Here is a 23,681-nt window from a genome sequence, read left to right as displayed (position 1 = left end):
TTTGTCAGTTAAGTATTCCCCTACCTCACAAATTCTCAAAGAAAGCCTCAAAAACCTGTGAGATGGCCATGCTGTGGTAAAGCTGGAAGCTCACAAAAATGTCAGATAGCCCTGAGCACAGAAAGGTGGTGCTGATGTGTGTGTGTGTGTGTGTGTGTGCAAGAGAGGGGAAGCAGCTCATTAGATTCATGTAAAAAAAAAAAAAAAAAAAAAAACAACAACAAAAAAACACCAAAACATCCAACCAAGGAGATATATAGTAGCATCCATCACTTTGTCTTTTTGTTCAGTAGGATGAGGACTGTGGAAAAATAAATAAATGAAGACCCTCCACAATTAATATGCAATCAGCAAGATGAAAAAGCTATGAACAAAACTGCTTTAAAAGAACTAGTTCTGAAACGTGCTTGTTCTACAGCTGAAGCCATAAATTAAATACATTTCCCCTCAAATTACTTTCTACTTCGGCGCTCCTTTCCCCTGGGATTACTCTGACATGACAAGTGCATCATTTAGTAATATTCACAAGATTTTTTTTTTTATCACTGTTAGAGAAGTAGATGATTAACAAATAATACTGTTAAGTGTGGGATAATCTTCACTCCTGAGACACAGACACACACACACACACACACACACACAAAACTTCCAGCTGCTAAGCCACTTCGATCATTCATAGAGAAATCCCACATTTAATATACATAGAGATATTAACATACATTCACACACCGTCACAGTGTAGACAGGAGATAGTGCTGCTGCTCCAAAGCCAAAAGAATGATTTCACTTCAGTTGGAAACTGTGACACATTTCACCATTTTTCTAAGCATCTCAGATAAAACAAAACAAAACACAATGATACTCTGTAGCACCAGACTACATTGTCTTAGTATTATTATTAATTATTATTATTATTATTCTTTTTTTTTTGTGCAAGAGTAAAAAGAAAACCTACCTAGAAGCAACTAACACATGTCATTTTTTTTAATAGGCTTATCAAGAACAGCCAAAGAAACCCCAATGTTTTCTTTCACAAAGTAGGCTGGCAAAGGAATTCAATAAGGAGGTACAATTTGACACAGTGAAATAAAACCAGGCTGGCTCTCAGCCAACATGACGTGAGGAATCACACACAAGCTGCACCAACTGCCTTCTGGTTCATGGCTGACTTTTTAAAGCTACAGTGTGCCCGTTCACTTTTGCTAACTACCTTCAGCACAATTAGTGCAAGGCAATCATCAATCAGGAGTCCAGCACTGCAGAAGGCTCCCTGCACCTGGCTTGTAAGGAAAAACGAGTGGCATCAATAGCCTCTTACTTTCTCCCTCCCCTTCATTGTTGCTGCAGGACAGGTTCTGGCTGTGGTTCTGAGCGACGAATGTCGGGTTTCAAAAACTATTTTCTCCCCACACGCCCCCCTCCCCCATGGGAGGGAAACAAAAAAACAAAAACAAAAACAAAAACAAAAAAACCACAAGAGAAAATAAGAGAAAGAACCTAGTGCTATTACTGGCTATAACCAGTGAATATGCAGGAGCTGCAGTCCTGTGTTACTCTTTCTTCCTGAGAGACACTCATCGGACAAAGTTTCCAGGGCTGGCTTTTAAAATAATCTCTGTAAGAATAAGGAAAGCACCGCCCCGCAGAAAATTCTTTTCTTCTTTCTACAGGAAGTCACATATTTCAGAGGATGCAAAGTGGATGACCAGATCTTTGGAAAACACCTACGTTCTTTCATTTTGGCATTCAACCTAGCAGATCAAGTCGGCCAAAACTCAGAATGAAGCAAACCTCCTTCTACAAAACAATTAGTTCTGGGGCGGGTTTAATCTTAAAAGTTCATCCCGGTCACCCAGGAAGCGTAATTCAACAAATTTAACTAATGTTTACCATCTATGAGCGCTGGGTACTGTATTTGCTACGTATGAGAAAGAAGATGCTATGCCAACCCCCATGTACATAGTTGTCTCCTACCATTCAGGAAATGGGAAGGTGGTGTTGAGAGACTTAGGCATGATCTTTTAAATTACCCTGGTCAATCCCATAGGTCCTTTGCTTGGCTGGGACCACTGCTGAAGAGAAACATTTCCATTGCACAAATATGCCGCAGATGAATAGCAAGTATGCAGCTGTCATCGAAATAAACACCAATCGATATTTGGACACTTTTAGCTCATGATGTCAACTAAACCACTCAAGATAAAGGCAGACAATACAGGTTCCCAAGAAGGATCCTAGAAAAAGTCATTTGTGTAGAATTCAGGAAGAATTGAGGAGAAAGTGGCAGGTCTCCCTTTTCTTTAGTAAATTTTGAGGGCCCTAGAAGAAGATTAATCTCAATGTGCAACCTGAATTTCAAAGTCCAGAATTTTTTCCCTTACTTATTCCAAGAGTGGTATTAGAAATGCTCAACTTCTTGAAAGATCATCACTGAGAACTATCTCAAGTGCTCTCTGCCCATCTTTACCATTGCTCCCTTGAAAAAGCCAACAATAATTTAGGGACACCTTCTAAAAATAACAATAATTATTAGCAGTAATAATTTAAGGGCACATTCTAAGTGTTCATTTATTTTGGAGGACCATTTTTTGAGTCGGGTCAAACAGTTGAGTCTTATCACCACTGAGTAAGATGATGGAACTCTCCTGGAGATAGAGAACCCTTTCACTCTGGATGAAAACTGATGGGACTGGATCTGAAATTCCTGAAATGTGCTCCAACTAAATTCAAATGGACTGGACTGTGAGTCCTGGGGGTTGAAGCAGGGGGAGGAAGGTGTTTCAACGGCACCCTCACGCCATGGCTCAGAACAAAATTTGTCCAGCTCTCCAACTCTTGAAAGGAGGCAAAGAAGATGTCGTTACACCTGTCTTTTCCTTAGACACACCGCATGGGGGGAAGGTTTCTGTGAAGTTTCCCCATGATTTTCTTCCTACACCTACAGGACATCTGCTTCTCTCTCCTGTGCTGTGATCAAGTTTGCCTATTGGAGAGGGTTAAGGCTTTCAGAAGGTGATGTAGGAAATCAATCCCATTTAAAAAAAAACAAAAAAAAAGGGAGGGGGGGAGGTGGGAGCCAAGAAAGCATCCTAAATTCTAACCACAGCAGGTTTTATTTTATGAGCTATTTTCTAAAATATTTATTTATTTATTTATTTATTTATTTATTTATTTATTTATTACTAGCTAGTTTCTAACTTTGGAATAAATTGGCATTTGTGGGTATGAGCATCTATACTAGTACTCACCCACTTCCTCCTCACTCTCTCCAACAAACGGACTTAATTAACCCTCTTTCCTGCTAATAAAAATGATGTGTACGTTGTGTGTCTGGTGTGTACGGAGCCTGCGGAATGGATGGAGTGCGTGTATCCAATGCATGCTGCTGTGATGAGCGTAACGTGTCGTGTGTGTCGAGTGTGTAGCGTGCACGGTGGGTTCTGTGTAGTGTGCAAGCGTGGGAGGGGGGTGGGGGGAGACGCGAACAAGATCTTCTGATCCAGGACATGGTGGGCCCCGCTAGGTATCTCGGGCGGGAGATGCTCATGTTGGGATTGAGGCAGAACTTTCGGGCACACTCGGGGGATGGGCTCAGGACGCGAGCGGGGTCTGCAAAGGCGGGAAACCGGTGCCTCCGAGGGGGTTTCCTTTATTGCTCAGCACCCATCCCCCGCCCCCGGGCCCCCACCCCGGGGACCAGCGCTGTGTCCCAAAGCAAGCGCTCGCCCTGCCTGCCGCCACCGGGTCGGCCCTCCGCGGTGTCCAGCCCACATCGCGGGCGCAGACCTGGCTCCACGTGGCCGCGCACGGAATCTCGAGAAGTCTCCGGAGGGCAGGGCGTCCCGGGGCGGCGGGAGGAGCGCCCCGGAGGGCGAGCGGCGGGGCCGCGCGGAGGGCCGGAGAGGGGGCGCCGTCCGACAGGCAGACGACTCGCGGCGGCACCGGCGACACGAGGGGAAAGTTTCTAGGACTTTCAAGAAGCAGCCGTTCGTCCTCGAGTCGGGGCGGGGGGGCTCCCCGGGGAGCCGGGAGTGCCCGCAGCGAGGGGGCGTGCCGCCCGCCGGGCCCCGGCTCCCGTGCTGAGCCCCGCCCCGCAGCCCCCGGCGGCCGCGGCTCTCTCGGCGGAGCCCCCAGGTCCGTCCGGGGTGACAGGCTCCACGCTCGTGGGCGCGACACGCTGCAGGAGCGCCGGACGCACAGCAGAGACGAGGGCGGGCAGGGCGGGCTTTACGGCGGCTTTCTTCGGGGCCTTCCGCTCCTGCAGGGGGAGAGGGTGGCCGCGCTCGCGGTGCCCGGGCTGCACGAGCGTGCATCACTTACCTCCCCGCATGGCCGGCGCCGGGAGGCTCGCCCCGCGCAGAGCTCGGCGGCCGCCACGCGCCCAGCGCCGGTGCGGCCCGCGGGGCGGGCGCGGGGCACGCCGGGACTTGTAGTCCTCCGCCGGCGCGCGGGCGGGGGGCGGGGCGGGGGTCCGAGGGCGGCGGCCGCGGGGAAGCCGAGAGGTCACGCGGGGCGGGGCGGGGGGGAGGGGGCGCGCCCAGTGCAAGTCGGCGAGGTCGTGTGCAAGAACTTGAAACCTCCAGGGAGCTGGGGAGGTGGAGGGGAGCGCTCCTAGAGAGAGTTGTAAATTGGGGGTGTTCAGGCTGATACCACCCTCGCCCGGTCTTACTCGCCCCTGTGAACTTTTAAGCTGGGTTTGGGCAGCAGTGGCAAGTGGACCTTTCCCCGAGCCAAACTCCTCTATTATTTGGGCCTCCCTCTTCCTTCCCTCCGAACGCAAACGTGGCGTTCTCTACGTGGAGCACCTCTGCGGTCGTTCGCAGAGTAGCTCAGTTGAAGCCCCGGGCATGCCAAGGTAGGGGGAATAAATTGCCCTTTACGTTTGCGGAGCGCTCTACAGTTTACAGAGCTCCTTTTATTTGGCTTATTATGTGGGAACCATAAGCCAACACTGAGTTAGAGAAAAAGAAAAACTTAAGATGCCTGCAGGGAGGTTTTTTTTTTTTTTTTTTTTTTTTGCATCCGCTCTATTCATTTCCTTTTCTAACCCTGCTCTTAGCAGCTGGGAGGAGAGTGGGGAGCAGGAGAGAGCAGGGTGAAAGGAGAGGAGCCTGCTGTGAAGGACTCTCTTCCGAGTAGCTGATGAATAAATCCGAGCTAAATAAGGAGATAAAACCACAGAACCTATGGATTTGGAAGAATGGCCTGGGAAGGACAGAGAGAATGGAAGCTTGTGGTCAGGCTAGGGGCACTATGGAAAAATGGTAGATGGATAATGGATGGAGGAGGAAGAAAATGGCAGATGCAATAAATGTGGAGACTAAATAGAAGGTTGTGATTAGATAGAGGCAATATCTCCAATAAAAAAAAAGAAAGAAAGAAAAGGTTGAGGCAATATGAAAAAGTTGTGTCAAAAAATAAATAAATAAATAAAAGGCAAAACCAACAGGGATTTTAGAAGCCAGATAGAGCTGGGATCCTGGTGTCACTTTGGAGCTAGCTCTATGATCTTAGGTGTTACTTAACTTCCCCAAACCTCTTTTTCCTCATCTTTAAAATTTCGATAATAACAACTCCTACGTTATGATGTGGTTGTGCAGATTGAAAGAGATGGGAAGCGTTTATGTATAGTGGCTGGAATATAATGAGCACTAGATCACCACTATACTAAATATTATTTATAAATACAAATGAATACTATTATTATCTCCTTTTATAGAAATATCAAAAGATAAATTGGAGTAGAAATACCAGTTAGGAGGCTGTGACAGTATTCTCAGTCACAGGTAATGATAACTTGAACTACAGTAACAGAAAGGAAGCAGATAAGAAACACTTCCAAGGCAAAATGGACAGAACAGTGCAATCAACTGGATGTGGGAGTGAGGACTAGTGAACAAAGATGACTGTCACTTCTAGATGGACTAAGTGGATGATGTTGTCATTCACATAAATAAGTACAACTGGTAGAATAATAGGTTTTAGCAGATGATGACTAGTTTGATTTTGGACAATGTATAACTTGAGGCTTCCTGTGTATGAATGGCAGAGTGTCAGTTGGAAGTGTGGATTTGAATATCCTGTGTAGAAACAGAACTTTGAGAGTCAATTACTTAGGAGAGGGAGTTGAAGTGGAGTGGAAAAAGGAAGGGCAGGAGCACCTGGTTGGCTCAGTCGGTGAGGCATCAGACTCTTGATTTCAGCTCAGGTCATGATCTCAGAGTTCTGAGATCCACCCCTACATGGGGCTGTGTACTCAGTGAGGAGTCTGCTGGAGATTCTCTATCTTCCTCTGCCTCTCCTCCTGCTCTCTCTCTCTCAAACAAATCTTAAAAAAAAAAAAAAAAAAAAAAAGGAAGGACAGCGGAGGTGAGCAAGGGGAGATGAGGAGTCAGGCAATGATACCTGGCAGGAACTGTGAAAGTAAAATTGGGAAAGCTCCAGGAACGCAGTGACGCAGAAGCCAAGGAAGGAGAGAAGTGAAAAGGGGCTCATTGACAAGTCAAACGGTATAGAGGGGTAGCCAATGATAACAGAAAAGTAGGCCACTGGATTCACAAATCCAGTCTGTTGGGTAGATCCACTTCCGGAAGTTATTTTGGAAATTTTTACCAGACTGATACTACTTGTCCCAGAGACTGGAGAGGGAGAACTACTGGAATGTAGTTGGCGGAGCCAAAGATACTAGATATCTTGCAGTGCCCAGACTAGTACTGCACAGCAAAAAATTTCCTGCATTGTGTGTGACCTGACTGTTCTACTGTCCATTTGTGTAAATGAAAAACCTGTTTATGTTTACCTGAGCCTAGAATCTATTTTCTATATAAACAAAGTATTTTTCACACAGTTTTAAGATGTATTGAGTTTTCCTGCAATGTAGTGTATTGAATGGGAATACAGTGTCTGGAATTTGAATCAGCAATAGAGTTCATTTTATGGCGGTCCGTTTGATGGTGATTCTACAGATGAATGCAAGCATCATTACTTCATTGTATCCTTTAGCTTAGGGATGCCTGAACAGTTCCATAATGAATCACACATTTACTTTTTTCTTTATATCACAGTTAAGGCATCTCTTTGAATTTTTTTTAAAAAAATTATATGTGTAGGTAGCTTATGACTTTCACAATGTTGAAGAGCTGATTGCCTCATATTTGTTATGAGAAGGGTCGACAAATATCTTTTGAGTGCCTGTTATGTACTCATCACCTTTCTAGATAAATGCATAAATGAATGAAACAAAAAAAATTGACTGCCCCTATGCAGCTTCTACTCTAATGTGAGTGTGGAAGAGGCAGACAATAACTAATAAGCATAAACTAAATAAGTAAGTTACGTGGTATATTAGCAAATGTTTTGAATAAAGCAGGATAAAGGAGCTTGGGAAGACAGGAGAATATGGGTTGAAATGTTAAATATAGTGATCAAGATAAATTTTATTGAGAAGGTAACATTCCAGATTTGGATTTGGTAAGGGAATGATCTTGTGGGTTTCTGAGAAAAGGACACTCCAGGGAGAGAACAGTTAGGCATAGGCCACAAGGCAAATGTGTGGCTGGAGCTTTCAAGAAACAGCAGGCATGCCAGTGTGGCTGGATTGGAGAGAGCCAGGAGGAGAAGTGGGAAGACTGAGGGTAACCACTGCGTTGGAACAGGTGTAGGGCTCGCTCGTAGTGTGTTGTAGGAACTTTGGCTTATATGCTGAATGAAATGGGCGACTGCCAGAGAGTTTCATATGGAAATGAAGAGTGTTGTGGTCAGGCATATTTTTGAAGGATTATTCTGGCTGCTTTATCTAGAAGAGATCATCGAGAGCAATGGTGGTATCTGAATAGGTGAGGAGCTCTTGCAGTAACCAAGGTAAGAAATAATAGTGGCTTGAATCAGTGTGGTAGCAACAAAAACTGATGTGGGAAAGGAAATCACAAATTCCAAAGGGCTCAGTGAAAGAGCTTCAGGGGTTGGGGTAGGCTGGAAGATAGAGACAGATTAGGGGATGTTTGGAGCCTTATGGGAAGGAGACTGGGAGAAGTCTCCTAACATTTATTCATTTTTTTATTTCTTGAAGTTTTCCTTTACATGTTTTAATGCTGCATTATTTGATATATGAAGATTCATACTAGCAATAATAACTTCATTGTGAGTTGTGTATCTTTTGCCATTATAAAGTGTCTCTTTGTTTCATTTAATAATTTTTAAAAAATAGTTTATTCTATCTTACTTGAAATTATTTTAGATATATTTAACCTTACCTGTTTTATTTGTTCACATTTTGAATGCTTATTGTTTGTTTTCTCTTTTTGCTTTATGATCTGTTTTCTTTGTTTTGTTCTGTTGTGTTTGTATTTTTATTTTCCCTATGTATGAGTTATCTTTTGCTGTGTAACAAACTACCACCAACCCTAGCAGCTTAAAACAGCAGACACATGTACTTTGTACTTTCTGTCGGTCAGGAATCCTGGCATGCCTCAGCTGAGTCCTCTGCTTCAGGGTTTTCATTGTTCAGTTTTCACAGGGCACCATTCTCAGCTGAAGGTTCTAGTTGTTGACAGAGTTCAGTTCCTCAGGGGCCCTAGAGAGCCTCAGTTTCCTGTCACATGTGCCTCTCCATGGGGTAGCTCACAACATGGCAGCTGGCTTAATCAAAGCAAGCATGAGAGAAGAGGCAGAGAAAGAGTATAAGCAAGACAGAAATCATAGTCAACTTCAGAAGTGAAATCCCATCACTTTGCCACATTCTCTTTGTTAGAGACAAGTCATTATGTGTAGCCTACTCATAATGGCATGATACCAGGAGCTGGGGCTCATCAGGAGCCACTTGACAAGGCCACCTCCCACATGCAAGCAATTTGGAAGTTGTAAAGTGTATTAAGTAATATGTTTACATTTGTATTTTTCAATTTACCTAAGAAATGAAATGATGATGAAAGATGATGAAATTAATCTACTTAGAATATTTTCTTCTCCTCTCCCCTCTTTTCTGTTAGTTTAGAGAGCAAATATGATTCTTGTTCCTATTATCATCAAAATACTATTCCTTATATTGTGTAATTTTCTTTTAAGCATTTTAACAATTATATTTTACTTTATGACATAGATCCTAGTTAAAGATAACTTTGTGTTCAGAGTTAAAGCTCATCACCAAACCTTTCCTACCTCATGACTTTCTCATTCGTGAATTCATTATTGTTACTCATCTATTGTCTTGATTTTTTTTCTGACAGATTTTTCAGAAGTTGATAAATGTTATGTTTCTTGAGTTCTAATGTATTTGAGAATTTCTTTTTCTGATCATTACATATTAAAGATTAGACCAGGCATAGAAAATGTTTTCTCCTTTATTATTCATTAACCACTGTTCCATTTTCTTGTAGGATCTAATATTGTCTGATTTCTTCATTTTTGAGGATGACATTTTTCCTTGTGCCTAAGTGACCATAGTTTTTTTTTTTTTTAAGTCCTTTAAGTTCTAGAAAAAAGCTTTTATTAAATTTTCTTGGAATGTGGTGAGCCCTTTCAAAATGTAATTTTAATATCTGCTTTATTTCAAAAAATTCTTCTATTATGTAAATTTTTTCGTTCCATTTATTCATTCACATCTTCAAAGATAGCAGTCATTCATGTCACTTCTCTATTGTTGTTTTCTGCTTCATTCATCTTCCCCCTCGTCACTTTCATTTTGTGTCATTTTCCACTAAATTCTATGTGATTTTTTTTTCAATAGCTTGCCCTCTATGTCCAGTTTTCTTCAGTTTAAATTCTACTCCTTGATGCTCTTAGTGTGATTTTCAGGGATTTAATTTTTCTGCTTATTTCCTCTGCTTTTCCAGATTTCTTTTATTTTTATTGTTGTTTGGGTCCCATGCTATTTTTCTCAAACTTTTTTTTTTTTTTTTTTTTTAATTTCTGAAGGAAGTCAGTGATATCCATTGATTTGTTCAGGAATAAAGTTAGCATCTTGCCTCCTGACCATTTTTACCTGCCTACTGTTTGAATCATCAATCTAAAATGTAAACCAGAGTACTGAGTGTTGATAGCTCATAGTCTTTGGTCAGTCATTCAGTGATGGATGAGCTGGGACAGGAGGAAAATCTGCTGTGAATGAAGAGAGACAGGGAGAAAGAAAGTGGGGGAGGGGTGATGGAGGGAAAGAGAGAGATTTGCTTATTTCTTTGGGTTCCCCCCCCCCCCCGTTTATTTTTAAACAAAGTATTCAACTGACTCATAATATAAGAAGCAATTTTAAAAACTACTCAACATCCAAATGAAAATAAAATAATACCAGAGGAGAAAAAAAAATGAAGATATATAGCTGCAGCATCCTACAAAGTTGTTAAAATTAACTTATGGCTGAATTTTTAAGCTTCCAGGCAACCAAAGCAAGAAAAAGCACATAATTAAAAAAAAAAAAAAAAAAACAAGAAAAACACATAATTAGATATATGGTTTTCATTGATTCTAAATGAAAACCTCTGGGTTATTCAGGGGGAAAATTTTCGTAATGTTTGGTTCTGGGAAAAAATCAAAGGGGGCAGGGATCTTAATAAATTTGAGTAGTAAATACAATAGTGTCATTCATTAAGCTATTTCTTATATCGTTGTTTAATGAAAGGTGGAAACCTGGCGTCTAAACATAGTCCAGAGAAGGCAAATTCCTGTGGTTCAAAGATAGTGGGATGCAAGCCCATTTGGAGGATAATATCTTCTCTTTGGAGGAATAAATAGTGTTACTGGGTTGAAATGTGTCCTCCAAAAAGGTATGTCGAAGTCCTAATCCCCAGTACCTTAGAATGTAACCTTATTTGGAAATAGAGTCAAAGCAGATGTAATTAGTTGGGTCGTAGTAGAGTAGGAGGTATTCTTGTAAGAAGTGAGACACAGAGGAAGGTGCTACATGAAGATAGAGTCACAGGGAAGATGAAGAGAAAGATTGGAGTTATGCTGCCTCAAGATGAGGAACACCTGGGGCTGCAAGAAGCTAGAGGAGGCAAGGAAGGACCCCTCCCTAGATGTGTCAGAGGGAGGTTGGTTCTACCAAAACCTTAATTCAGACTCTGGCTTCCAGACTATAAGAGCATACATTTCTGTTGTTTTAAGGCATCCAATTTGTGGTACTTCATTATAGCAGTCTTAGGACATTAATACAGACAGGCAGCATTTCATTCAACAGTGTTTTATAAACATTAACTCTCCCAACCAACATTCAGTATTGGTCACTTTGATAATGGATATTGACATTTGGACAGTAGAAAGTTTGTTAACAGACTAAAGGAGGTTTTATGTGCTTATATTGAAGATGGACCCATATGCTTTAAATGAAAAACCTGTGAATACTTGTAAGATAAACATTCCTTGTGAACATTGTTATACTTAAAATTCACACCTGGAATGCTGGTAATCACACCTACATGTATACACCTGAAAACAAATACAGGGTTTTTTTTTTTTTTGTATTTTTTTTTTTAACAATGTGGGATCTGTTTTATCACATGAAATAGATAAAACATTACTGAGATGATTTAGTTTAGAAAGTTTACAAAATACGTAATACCTGTGCCTTACTGCAAGAATTGGACCGACACATGATTACAGGCCATAGATCAGTTAGAAAATATAAGGTAATTATAGTATAATTGATAAGCCAGGATTTACAACAATAAATAGATAGTAGACAAATTGTTGTTGAAACTACCCATAATTATTGAAAACTCATCATTGGAATACAGGATACTTGCCCTCACGTTCTCCTAAGTGGGAAGGATGTATATATAGACTTCCCAAAATTGTCTTCCTTCCTTTCTTATTTGTTTCTGCCCAGAGATTTTAATTCCCAGGCAGATGGTACTAAGAAGCAAAAGTTTGTGCAGTCTCATCCCCTTACCAAAGGTCAAACTTTTGGACAGTCTCCAAAACACAGCAGCAGTCTAAAGATATGGAAAGGAAGGGGTAGATCTTGAGAGTTAGAAATAATCATAAACTCCTGAAATAAAATCATGAAGTTTGCAGTAGAGATATGGCCAATTGGAGGCAGACTCCGTGACAAGAGAAAGATACACTGAAAAGCAGATGTAGAGTGATTGGTTTACCTACCAGAATGGATGTTATATTGTGAGATTTGTGCTAATAGTGATAGCTGGACATAGAATTAGATATCTAGGAACAAGAAGGATTGAATATTAAATTTCTTATGTCCTAAGGTATAAGAATTTGAAGTAATAAAAATGTTAAGTAAAAATATATGGAGCACTTTTCTTACTCTGAAGCACTTAACATAAGTGATAAAATACATAAATCATTTGTTAAATGCATGGATAAATTTAAAAGTAAAACGAGTATTTAATATGGTAAAATAAATTATAAAGGCAATAAAAAGGTGAGGAAGGAGAGACTGTAAGAAGATCCAACATTTGAAAAAGAGCAAAATAGAACTTCTAGAAAAAAAAGATGAAAACGTTGAAATTAATAACCCAGTGGAAGAATTAAGAGTCAAGGAAACCATAGCTGACAGAGAATTAGGAGTGGGAAGCATAAATTGGAAAACCTTACACAGAATGCAGCACAGAGAGACAATTGCTGGAAAATATGACAGGTTGAATAATGGAGGATAGAATGAGAAGGCTCAGTATGCCTCTAATCAGAATTTCAAGAGGAGATAATATAGGAGAGGACAAAGCAACATTTGAGGACCCAATGAATGAGGCATTTTTAGAACTGATGAAAGATAGTAACCTTAGATTCTAAAACCCCAAATACCCTCAGTGAGATAAATTTAAACAGACACAGACATATACTCACCTAAACACATTGTTGTAAAACTTCAGAAAGCCAAAGACAAAGAGAAGATACTAAAATTATCCGAAAACTGAAAATACAATTTACTAACAAAGTAATGACAATGAGACAAGTGAATTCTGAACAACAAAAATGGAAGACAAAAGATTGTGGGAAAATATTTTAAATGTGCTGAGGGATAGTAACTGAAATAATTATTTACCCACTAAAACTGATCATTAGAATAGTTAGATTCTGCTGGGGTAACAAATTAACTCTGAAACCTCTGTGGCTTAACATAACAAAAGTTTATCTCTTGTGTTATGCCTTAAGGATAGGTTGCAGTGTACCCTGCTCCACATAGTCGCTCAGGGACCCAGGCTGACGGAAGCTATGCACTTTCTAGCTGCATCACTCAGAGTTACAAGAGTTATGAAGTCATTTCAGAAGGGAAAGAGGGACACAGAGAAACACAGATTCCAAATACCTTTTTCTGGAAGAGAAACATGTTACTTCTAGTCACAATCCTTTGACCAGAACAAGTCACAAAGTCCCACACCAATTGCAAGAGAGAGTGAGAAATGAAGAGAATCACATGGATGTTTAGTAAATATGAACTTTCTCTACCACAGCTGTTTTTCAAAATGGGGATAAAATAGAGGTGGTTGAGATAAACACTGAGAAAATTTAACAACAATAAGCTCTTAATAAAAGAACTTCTAAAGATATCTTCAAGAAGAAGGAAAATGAGGAGTGCCTGGCTGGCTCAGTCAGTGGAGCATGTGACTCCTGATCTTGGGGTTGTAAGTTTGAGCTCCACATTGGGTGTAGAGATTACTTAAAAAAAAAAAAAAAAAAACTTAAAAAAAATTTTTTAAAAAAGAAGAAGGAAAATTATCTAGAAGGAAAGTTTGAATGACAGACATGTTGAGTAATGGAAAAAGCAAATACAAAAATACAAATGATACAAAAGACAAAAAATACAAATAATAAATAATAAAGTACAACTCGTAGAATTAAAAAATAATAGCTTTTAAGGTAGATTGATGATAGGAGTTAAAACATTCTCAGATCCTTACGTATTTGGAAAGGCTATAAGGATAATAAGTACAGACTGTGTTAAGTATGCATATTTTGATTTCAAAGGAACCTGTTAACAAATAAAAATAAAACTTAAAATTCCAAAACTAGAGAGGGAAAATTTTGGAATTAAGAAATTGAATCAATTAAAACAAGGCAAGCAGGAAACAAAAACAATAGGAAAGTCAGAACAAATAGTTTAAAAATTGATGGGAGAGATAAAATATATCAATGAAAGTAAGTGGACTAAACTTCCAGCTGAAAGTGGGATTGTGAGATTGGATTAAAAAAATCAAAATCTATATGTGTGCTGGTTATAAGAGACATTCCTAAAATATAAGTAAAGAATAATTGAAAATAAAAGGATATAAAAAGATATTTTTAGGCAAATATTTTAAAAAAAGAGTTGGAGTATATATATCGTATAAAATAGATTTTAGGGCAAAAAATAGACAAAGGAGATCCTTCAGTAATGATAAACTTAGTTCACCAGGAGGATAAAATGACTCAATTTTTATGTATCTGATAACATAGCTTCAATGTCATAAAAGAAAATGTGACACAATTACAAAGAGAAATTGTCAAATTCTCCACTATAGGGAATCATTTAAATGTATTTCTCTCAGTAATTGATAGATAAAATATTCCAAAAAGTGTTAAAGATATGATTAGACAATACAGAAATTGAGTTTATCCTTAGAACACAGAATAGTTTAACTTCAGAAAATCAATTAATGAAATTCACCAAATTATGGGTTAATAAAGAATAAGCACATGCTCATCTGAATAGTTGCAGGCAAATCATTATATAAAATTTAGTATTTATTCATGTTAAGACAAGCAAATAAACAAAAACTGTTAGCCAACTAAGAACAGTAATTATATTCCTTGAGTTGATAAAAAAAATATTTGCCAAAGACTCACAACAATTTTATTCACTGGTGAAAGGTTAGAAGCATTCCCTTAGAAATCCGTAAGAGGGCAAGAATGCCTGCTAATGCATGTCTTGCCAACATATACTGGAAGTCCTAGCCACACAGTTAGAAAAGAAAAGGAATAACAAATTTCTTTCTTTAATTGCCATTACTTAATAGATGATGTGATTTGCCACATAGAAAAATAAAACACTGGGATGCCTGGGTGGCTCAGTGGTTTAGCGCCTGCCTTCAGCCCAAAGTGTGATCCTGGAGTCTCGGGATCAAGTCTCACATCGGGCTCCCTGCATGGAGCCTGCTTCTCCCTCTGCCTGTGTCTCTGCCTCTTTCTGTGTCTCTCATGAAAAAATAAATAAAATCTTAAAAAAAATAAAACACGGAAAATTATTAAAATTAATTATACAATTTGATAGAGATGAGATTATCAATTACCATCAAAAAGAGTAAGGAAAATGTACTTTGAAGAATATATCATTTACAAGTACAACAAAAATACAGTATACCTGGGAATAATCAAATGTTTAAATAAAGATATATCGTGTTCATGAATGGGGATATTCATTATTTTAAAGATTTCAACTCTACCACAAATAATTATAATCAGAGTGAAGTTATAATAATCTCAACAGGATGTTTTGAAGAAATTGAGCTGAGTCTAAAATATATGGGAACACAAAGGGTAAAGAATATCTAAGATAGTCTCAAAGAAGAACAAGGGTAGTAGAGATTTGTCTTATCAAATGTTAAGATATATTCCAAACATAATGCATGAAGAAGCTGGTATTGGCAGAAGAAGAAATAAATTGACTAATTAGAATATAAGAGAAAGCCCCAAAACAGATGTGGTATATGAGGAATTTGCTATATGATGTAAATGGCACACAACTATAACTGGCCTTGGAACAACTGGTTATCTAGGTGACAGAAAATAAAATACTGTCGGATCTTTACCCAGCATCATACCCAAACCATCAATTCCAGGTGGATTGAAAACATAAATATGAAAGGAAAAATTTAAAAAATTTTGGAAGAAAATATAGGAGACCTTCCTTATGCCCATAGGATCAGAAAGAATTTTCTAAGCACCAAATATATGATTTGTGAAGAAAAATATTGAAGGAATTCAAGCACAGAGTAGAAACTTTGGTTCATCAGAACAGAGCGTAAATGGGGAGAAAATACTTGTAGTACATTTAATTGACAAAATACTCATATCCAGATGAAGAAAGAATCCCTATAAATTTTAAGAAAAAAACCCTAGCAACCAAATGGAAAAGCAGGCATTTCACAGAAGAGGAAACCCATGTGACCAATCAACATATTAAAATATTCAATCTCAATATTAGCAAAAGAGAAATCCAAACTCTGAGATATGGTTTTACACCCACCAGACTGGCAAAATTTTAGAAGTCTGAGCAGGCTGTGTTGATGAAGTGTGGAGCAATCAGAGCTCTTACTTTACTAGGCTGAGTGTAAATTGACATGATTAATTTGGAAATAATTTGGCATTATGAAGTAAAATTGAAATCCATCTACCCTATTATTCAGCAGCTCTACACCTAGGTTTATACCTATGACATACAGAATAATTCATGCCCTCCCATGCCCACATCCTACCCTCCAGAACCTGTGGATGTGATGGGTTACGTGGCAAAGGGCTATGAAGCTTGCAGATGGAATTAAGATTGCTAATCAGTTGATAGGAAAAAAGAAAAACAAAGCCCAACTTGAAATCAGGCTGAGAACACTCATGCTTGGGTTTTGCATTTGCCTCTCTCTGGCTGCTAGAACAGGAGAGCTCTCGAACAACAAGTGTGTCCAGAGGTGATTAGTCTGGCAACTGGGCTTTTGGGTGGAGGAAGAACTTGGAACTGTAGGCCGCCAATCAGCGGGGAGGCCAGAAAGAGTCTTAACTCAGAGGTGGGGTGACCACTGGTGCAGATTTTCTTTGCTGAAGAACTATGTTGTCATGCAATCTTTATCTTAGCTCCCCAGATAGGGAGATAGCACTTTGCTATCTCTGTGTGCAGCTGTGACCAGAGATTGATGTGGGCTTGGTTTCAGTGCATACACACCGCCCACTTTTTCGGTTTGTGTCCAAGCTGGCTGTTTTCTGAAAATAGAAGCTGATACTGACTCTGACTCAATCCCTTTCACCTCATGTTCTTTCTGGTACATTTGTCCTTAAGTATCAACTCATCACAGATTCCTTGCTGCATGCCAGATTTGCAAAATCTGTGAAATTTGTGAGTAATTACCAAGAGATTTAAACTTTCTTATATTAATCCCTAGAAATTGATGTCCTGTGAATCAGAAGAAATATATATAGATTTTTTTTTTTTTTATGTTGCTTCCTTAATGACATACAAAGGTCATTGGGTCTCCTTTACTCTGAGTCTCTTGAATGAGGTAACAATTCATTAACGCCACTCCCTTGGGGTCCATCCCACCTCTGTTGGCAGGGAGAGTTTCTGCTTCTGGATTAATTTCTTTAATTCCCTGTGACTTGCTGACTCCTCTTAATCCTTCAGCAAGAGCTCTCTCCACCCCCTCTTCTAATGGCTTCTCTTTAAAGTGACTGTTCAACGGGGGCTTCTCGGCAGCCCATGTAACCGGAAGTGGTAATGCTGCAAATTCTGAGCACCTGCAGAAGCTCCCTCTGTGTTCTAGTCAGTGGGCTCCAATCTCCAATTGGCACCTCTACAGAGAAGCCCCAAGGAGGATACCACTTCCCCCTTCCACACCCACCTTCCCCACCCCCAAACTGTAAGACTTAAATAGTAATGGTCACTTTTCAGCTCTTTTTGTATTTTCATTGACTGGTTAGGCTCCGAGCATTTAATTTCCTATGACGCAAACTCTCTTAGTTGTGTGTAACTAAGTCTGTCTATTTTTCCCTGATTTACTATCTCAATCAATATGGTATTGATTGGGTAACAGCAGAATCTATTCTATTTTCTGCCTCTAATTCTCTTTTCTCTTCACCAAGAAAATCAAGGATGTGGGCGCAGGCAAGTATCTGGTCATTCAGTGACTAACTTTCTTCCCTTTTCTTTTTACATTTACTATTTTTATTATGAAGATAATACATGCCCATTATCAGTAACCAGCCTAGAACTGTAAGGATTCCCCAATCTTATCTCCTGTTAACAGTTTGGTAAATATTCTTCCTGTTATTCCTAGGCATTTAAAAAAATGAAATAAGATAAAATAAAATGAAATTCACATGCAAAAAAAAAAAAAAGAAATTCACATGCAAAACACACTTTACATACACAAATAGAATGCTACCAAAGATATGATTCTGTAAATTAACTTTTTTCATTTTAATAATCACTGTGATCATCTTTTACATTTGTCTATTATTCTTTTAATGTTTATAGAATACTTCTATGAGTTAGAACGCGCTGGCTACAAATTACAGAAACCCAACTCAAACTGACTCAAGCAAAGAAGGGAATTTGCTGGTACACAAGAGCGAGGGGAAGAAAGGCAGGGCTGGCCTCAGAAAGGGGTGTGTCCAGAGACCCAACAGTGTTGTCAGGATTCCTTCTCTTTCCATTTTTCAGCACTGATGCTCTGTTTTGGCCTCATTCCTTCCTAAAGCAAAACAAACTTTTTATTCCATGCAATAGGGACAGGGAGAGTTGCCCCTGTTGACACACCTTCAGGCTTATGCCATCCCAGATCTGCCTGCCTACTGGGTGGGTAACTCTGAGCTCTGAATTTCGAATTTCATCTTTCCTAATTCAGCTCTGGTGTGTAAGCAAATGTCCCGCACTCCCTCTCCTGAGCCTCTCCTTGTGGCCCAGCCAGTCTCAGGCCAGGTGTGGAAACTGGAAGTCCAGGAAGCAGACTTCCTACTGCCCCCATGCAGGTCCCTGGAGGTGCAAAAGGCCCTCCTGGGAGGGAAACACGACCACATCCTTGTAGGCCGCCTGCGGCAACATCTTAGAGCTCATCCCTTCTTACCTGTGTCTGTTCTCAGATAGCTGATGTTGGTCCTTCACATTATTGGGCGCACCTTTGAAGGTAGAGGAAGAGCTGCCGAAACTATAAATCTGTGATTTGAGTGTCTCTCTAAGTAACGAAGAGCTCAGGAACTCTCCTGACCAGTTTTTGGGACCGAGACATCTCTTCCTCCCAGAAATTCTCAGAGTCACCTCTTATATATTATTTCAAAATTATTTGCAGAAGCCCTAACACACTGGTGCCCATGGATGGAACTTTCTTAAAATAAATGTTCATGGGCTCTGCCCCCTGAAATTGAATCAATGGATCTGGGGTAAGGTCCAGGAATCTATACTTTTTAAAAGCAACACACCTGATTTTATGGTCAAATAGACTTGGGAAGGACAAACATAAATCCTCCTATGTAATTCTCTTGTTTAACTGCCTTTCCAAAGGGCAGAAGCTGATTAGGTGTTGACTCCTTTCCTGTGGCATAATGACTTGTCCTGGCTGGGTGTGTTATTAAGACAGGTGTGTGCAGGTCCTCTCTGCTTTTACCCAAGTCAGTTATTTTTACTCCCAAGAGACATCTAAGACAGAATGTTTTTCCTAAGTAGGAAAGATCTAGGTTTTGTTGATCCTAAAGTGTATCCAATTTTTTTTTCTTTAAGGAAAAAAAGTATGAATACAAAACCAAGTCTAGAGCACTAGAAGAAGCTTCATAATTAAGCTTCATCACCTTTATGGGAATTCTGCTTCTGAACAGCCTTCTCATTCTGGAGCATATCAAAGAACTTTGTTGTTCATATTGTCTATACTTCTATATATATTAGATGAACTGAATTTGTGGAAAAGCAAAGAAAAAAGACCATAAAAATAGATCATTTTGGCTTAGATAAGTCTGAAGCTGAGTTTTTAACCATAATGTGGTGGCATAAGTTTTGTTTTTTGGTGAGTTTACTTGTTATACTCTGTATTCCCTGAAATTGAAGAGAGAGCGAGGTTCCTTTATAGCCCACATCCCATTACTTTTCTGACCACATCCCTGCTACTTTCCTCCTTGTTTGCTCCTCTTAAGCCACACTGGTCTTCCCTGAGCACACCTGGTACACTTTTGCCCCACAGCTGCTGATCTTGGGGGTCTTCTTCCTAGAGTGGTGCTGTCACATTTTTACAGAGAAAGATGTGTGGGCTCAGAAGAGTTAAGTGCTTTGACCAAGGGATTAAAACCCATGAAAACATTTATGTTTTTCTGCTGGTCTCATTCTTGACTCCCCTTTTTAGCTCATACTTCAGTCAGTCAAGAAACCCTGTTGGCTCTATCTGCAAAATATGTTCTGAGTTCAACCATTCGTTCCATCTCTACCGTTATCCCTTGAGTGTGACCACTGCCAGCTCTTGTCTGCTTTACTACCACAGCCTCACATCTAGTCTCCCTGCTTCTCCCCTCACTCTTTATAGGCTATCTCAACACAGCTACCAAAGTGATCCTTTAAAATAGAAGTTAGATCACCTCACATCTCAGCTCAAAACCCTATCATGGCTCCCTGTTTCCTATGGAGTAAAAGCCAATGCCCTTATAAAGGTCTGCAAAGCTCTATAGCTATGCTGTCCAAAGAGGTGACCACTGATGGCATGTGGCTATCGATCACTTGAGATGCGATCAGTCTGAATTGAGGTACAAAACACGCAGTAGATTTTGAGGAAAAAAAAAAAAAAAGAATGTGAAGATTAGTGGTTGCCAAGGCAGGGGCTGGTGTGGCTGGTGGGTAGGGTATTGGGGGGATAGGTGAGCAGGTCAAAAAGTATAAACTTGTAGTTATATGATAAGTAAGTCACGGGGATGTAATGTACAGAGCAGTAATTATAGTTAACAATACTGTACTGGGGATGCCTGGGTGGCTCAGTGGTTGAGTGTCTGCCTTTGGCTCCGGGTGTGATCCCAACGTCACCAGATTGAGTCCCACATCAGGCTCCCTATGGGGAGTCTACTTCTCCCTCTGCCTGTGTCTCTCCCTCGTGTGTGTCCCTCATGAATGGATAAATTAAAATATTAAAACAAAACAATACTGTACTGTATATTTGAAAGTTGCTAAGAGAGTAGATCTTAGAAGTTCTCATTATAAGAAAAATTGTAACTATATGAGGTGATAGAAGTTAACTAAACTTATTGTGCTAATCATTTTGCAATGTATACATACCTCAAATCATTATGTTGTAGATCTTTAATACAATATATGTCAAATATATCAATAAAAACAGAAAAATTAAAAATAAAATGTAAAATATTCAATAATATTTATACTGATTATATATTGAAATTATAATATTTTGAATGTATTGGATAACAAAATATTTATTAAGATTATTTCACCAGTTTCTTTTTCCTTTTTTATACTGGCTAATAGAAAATTTTAAATTACATATGTGGGTGACATTTCTGTTGTTCTGAACTGGTCTACAGTATCTGATCCTTCCCTAAAACCTATCCTGATCTTGTTTCTTGCTCACTCCTATTCTTGCTTACTCCAATATATCTACACTGGGCTCCTTGCTAGTCTTTGAACATGGAGCATATCAAGCATTCTCCTGCATCAGGGCCTTTGCACTTGCTATTTCTACTCTTTCCTTTCCTTTCCATTCAGGTAATTACCTGAATGATTTGTTCTTTAACCTCCTCTGGAACTCTATTCAAACTTCACCTTTTCAATGAAGCTTTCTCTTTCTTCATCCACCTCCACTCCTATATTCACTGATCTCCTTTCCTAACTTTTTTTCTCCATAGTATTTGCCATCATGTAACATGTTATATATATATTTTTGTATCTATTTTTATTATTTAATTTGCCCTCCAGAATCTTTTTTGAGGGTAGGATATATTGTTTAAAGTGCTCCCAGCTTGTGGAACTATGCTTGGAACACAGTAGATTCTCAATAAATATTTATTGAATAACTACTGAGTGAATTTTAATCAATCACTTAATTATACAGGTGAAAGAACTGAGAATAAGTGGAGTTTTCAGGATTTCACAGTGACTTAGGAGCAGAGTGTATGTACCCTCAGTAAGATCTGATGCTATCAATCAGAAATGCAGGTGCCACCACCTAGAATCTTGGCCCTTTACTTATATTTGTGTTTCTTCACTGGACTGCCCACATTTTCATGTCTCTTCTAAGTCTTACACTTAAGGAAAGGAAAGATCTACTCCAGAAATACATTTTACCTTAGTCATCATATGTAGGAGGTGACCTCTGACATTCCTTTTTGCTCCAAGGATAAGCCTTTGAGATTTTTTTTTCTAGACAGGAATTCTAGATCTGCTTGGATCTATGGAAACTAAATGACACTTGACCAGGAAAGAAGATTTCTTGGAGGAAGCCATTACATTTGATTATACAATGGATTACTTAATTTATAGCCTGAAGAGTTTAAACTAAAACTAGTTTATTTAACTAACCAGCACATTTTATTGAGCACTAATATTTGCCACACATTGTTTTTGGTTCTGTAAACAACTCAATTTTCAGAGAGCTAAGAGCCTAGTATGGGGTGGGGGTGGTTAACAAACACATACAGGATGTATGAGTTTCCTATTGCTGCTATAACAAATTATCACAGATTTAGTGGCTTAAACTACACATTTGTTCTCTTATGGTTCTGGGGATCAGAAATCCAAAGTGCTTCTTATTTGACTAAAATCAAGGTGCCAGGAAACTGTGTCCCTTCTGGAAGCTCTGGAGTAGGATTCATTTTCTTGCCTTTTTTGGCTTTTGGTGGCTGCTATATTGCTGGTTTATGACTTCCTGTTCCCTCTTCAGAGCACATCACTCCAGTCTCTGCTTCTACCATCCCTGTCTGTCTCTCTCACCCTGACTCCTCCTGGTTCCCTCTTACATGGATCTTTGTGATGCTATCCACCCACTCACATAATCCAGGATAATCTCCCTATCTTAAGTTTCTTAACTTAATCACATTTGCAAAGTCCCTGTTGCTATTTAAGGTAAAATTTATAGGTTCTGGGGATTAGGACATGGACATCTTGAGGGGACCATTATTCAGTCTACCATGCAGGACAATGTGACAGGTGCCACAGATGTGGCATAAATGCCAGATGCTATGTAAGCACAAATGATAGACCAGACAGGATGTGGAGGAAGAGTGGGACAGTTTTATGGATTAAGTGACTTTTGCACCGAAGCTTACATGATGGAACACATGGTATGTATTGTGTATGAAAGGATGTGCAAGGGAAAAGGAGGTATAAATGAAGATGACTTTTGCATTAATTATCTGTTGCTACATAACAAATTACTCCCAGATTTAACAGTTTGTAACAATAAATATCTGAGATCTCACACAGTTGCTGAGAGTCATGAATCTGGTCAAGTCTTAACTGGATGGTCTTGCCTTATGGTCTCTCATGAAGTTGTTCTCAGGCATTGGCTGGGGCCGCAGTCATCTGAAGGGATTGAAGATGCAGTACCCAAGCTCACTCATGTGACTGTCAGCAGGACGTTTTGGTTCCTCGCCACATGGGCCTTTCTATAGGGTTACTTACACGACATAGTCTCCTGGAGGGCAAGTAATCTGAAAGAGAGACAGAGTTCATGATAGGAACCTCAGTCACTTATGACCTCATCTCACAAGTGACACACCACCAGCTCTGCCATTCTGTTGGTCACCCAGAGCAACTGTGGGACAGAGTAGAAGACTTCATAAGGGCATGAATACCAGGAAGTGGAGATCACTGGGGACCATCTTGGAATGTGACTACCACAATATTCTTGGAATTAGAAGAGTTTCCCATTGCTGGACTATGGGGCAATCATGAGAGGTTGGGATGAATTAAGTTGGCATGAGGGATCCCTGGGTGGTGCAGCGGTATGGCGCCTGCCTTTGGCCCGGGGCGCGGTCCTGGAGACCCGGGATCGAATCCCACGTCG

At 39.8% G+C, this 23,681-nt stretch overlaps 1 protein-coding gene across 11 annotated transcripts in view; it reads right to left on the bottom strand.

Moving 5' to 3' along the window:
• Nucleotides 1-23,360, bottom strand: part of SAMD13 (sterile alpha motif domain containing 13) — a 59,311-nt gene extending 35,951 nt beyond the window's left edge. For 4 of the 11 annotated variants that reach the window (XR_012034921.1, XR_012034922.1, XM_072834262.1 and 1 more), the window contains exon 1: nt 4,321-4,391. Coding sequence is in view for 4 of the 11 variants with exons in the window: in XM_072834262.1 (XP_072690363.1) it covers nt 4,321-4,330 (10 nt within the window). In the remaining 7 variants the exon portion in view is untranslated. Of the gene's footprint in view, nt 1-24; nt 103-719; nt 831-955; nt 1,166-4,320; nt 4,392-23,145 lie in introns of those variants that run through there. The other 7 variants (XM_072834265.1, XM_072834264.1, XM_072834263.1 and 4 more) reach the window with 7 other exon arrangements.
• Nucleotides 23,361-23,681: the final 321 nt, after the last annotated feature.

This window comes from Canis lupus, chromosome 8 (genome assembly GCF_048164855.1).
Source record: "Canis lupus baileyi chromosome 8, mCanLup2.hap1, whole genome shotgun sequence".
Lineage (NCBI taxonomy): Eukaryota > Metazoa > Chordata > Mammalia > Carnivora > Canidae > Canis > Canis lupus.
Note: the sequence above shows the minus strand (reverse complement) of the source record. Positions and strands in the feature narration are given on the sequence as shown.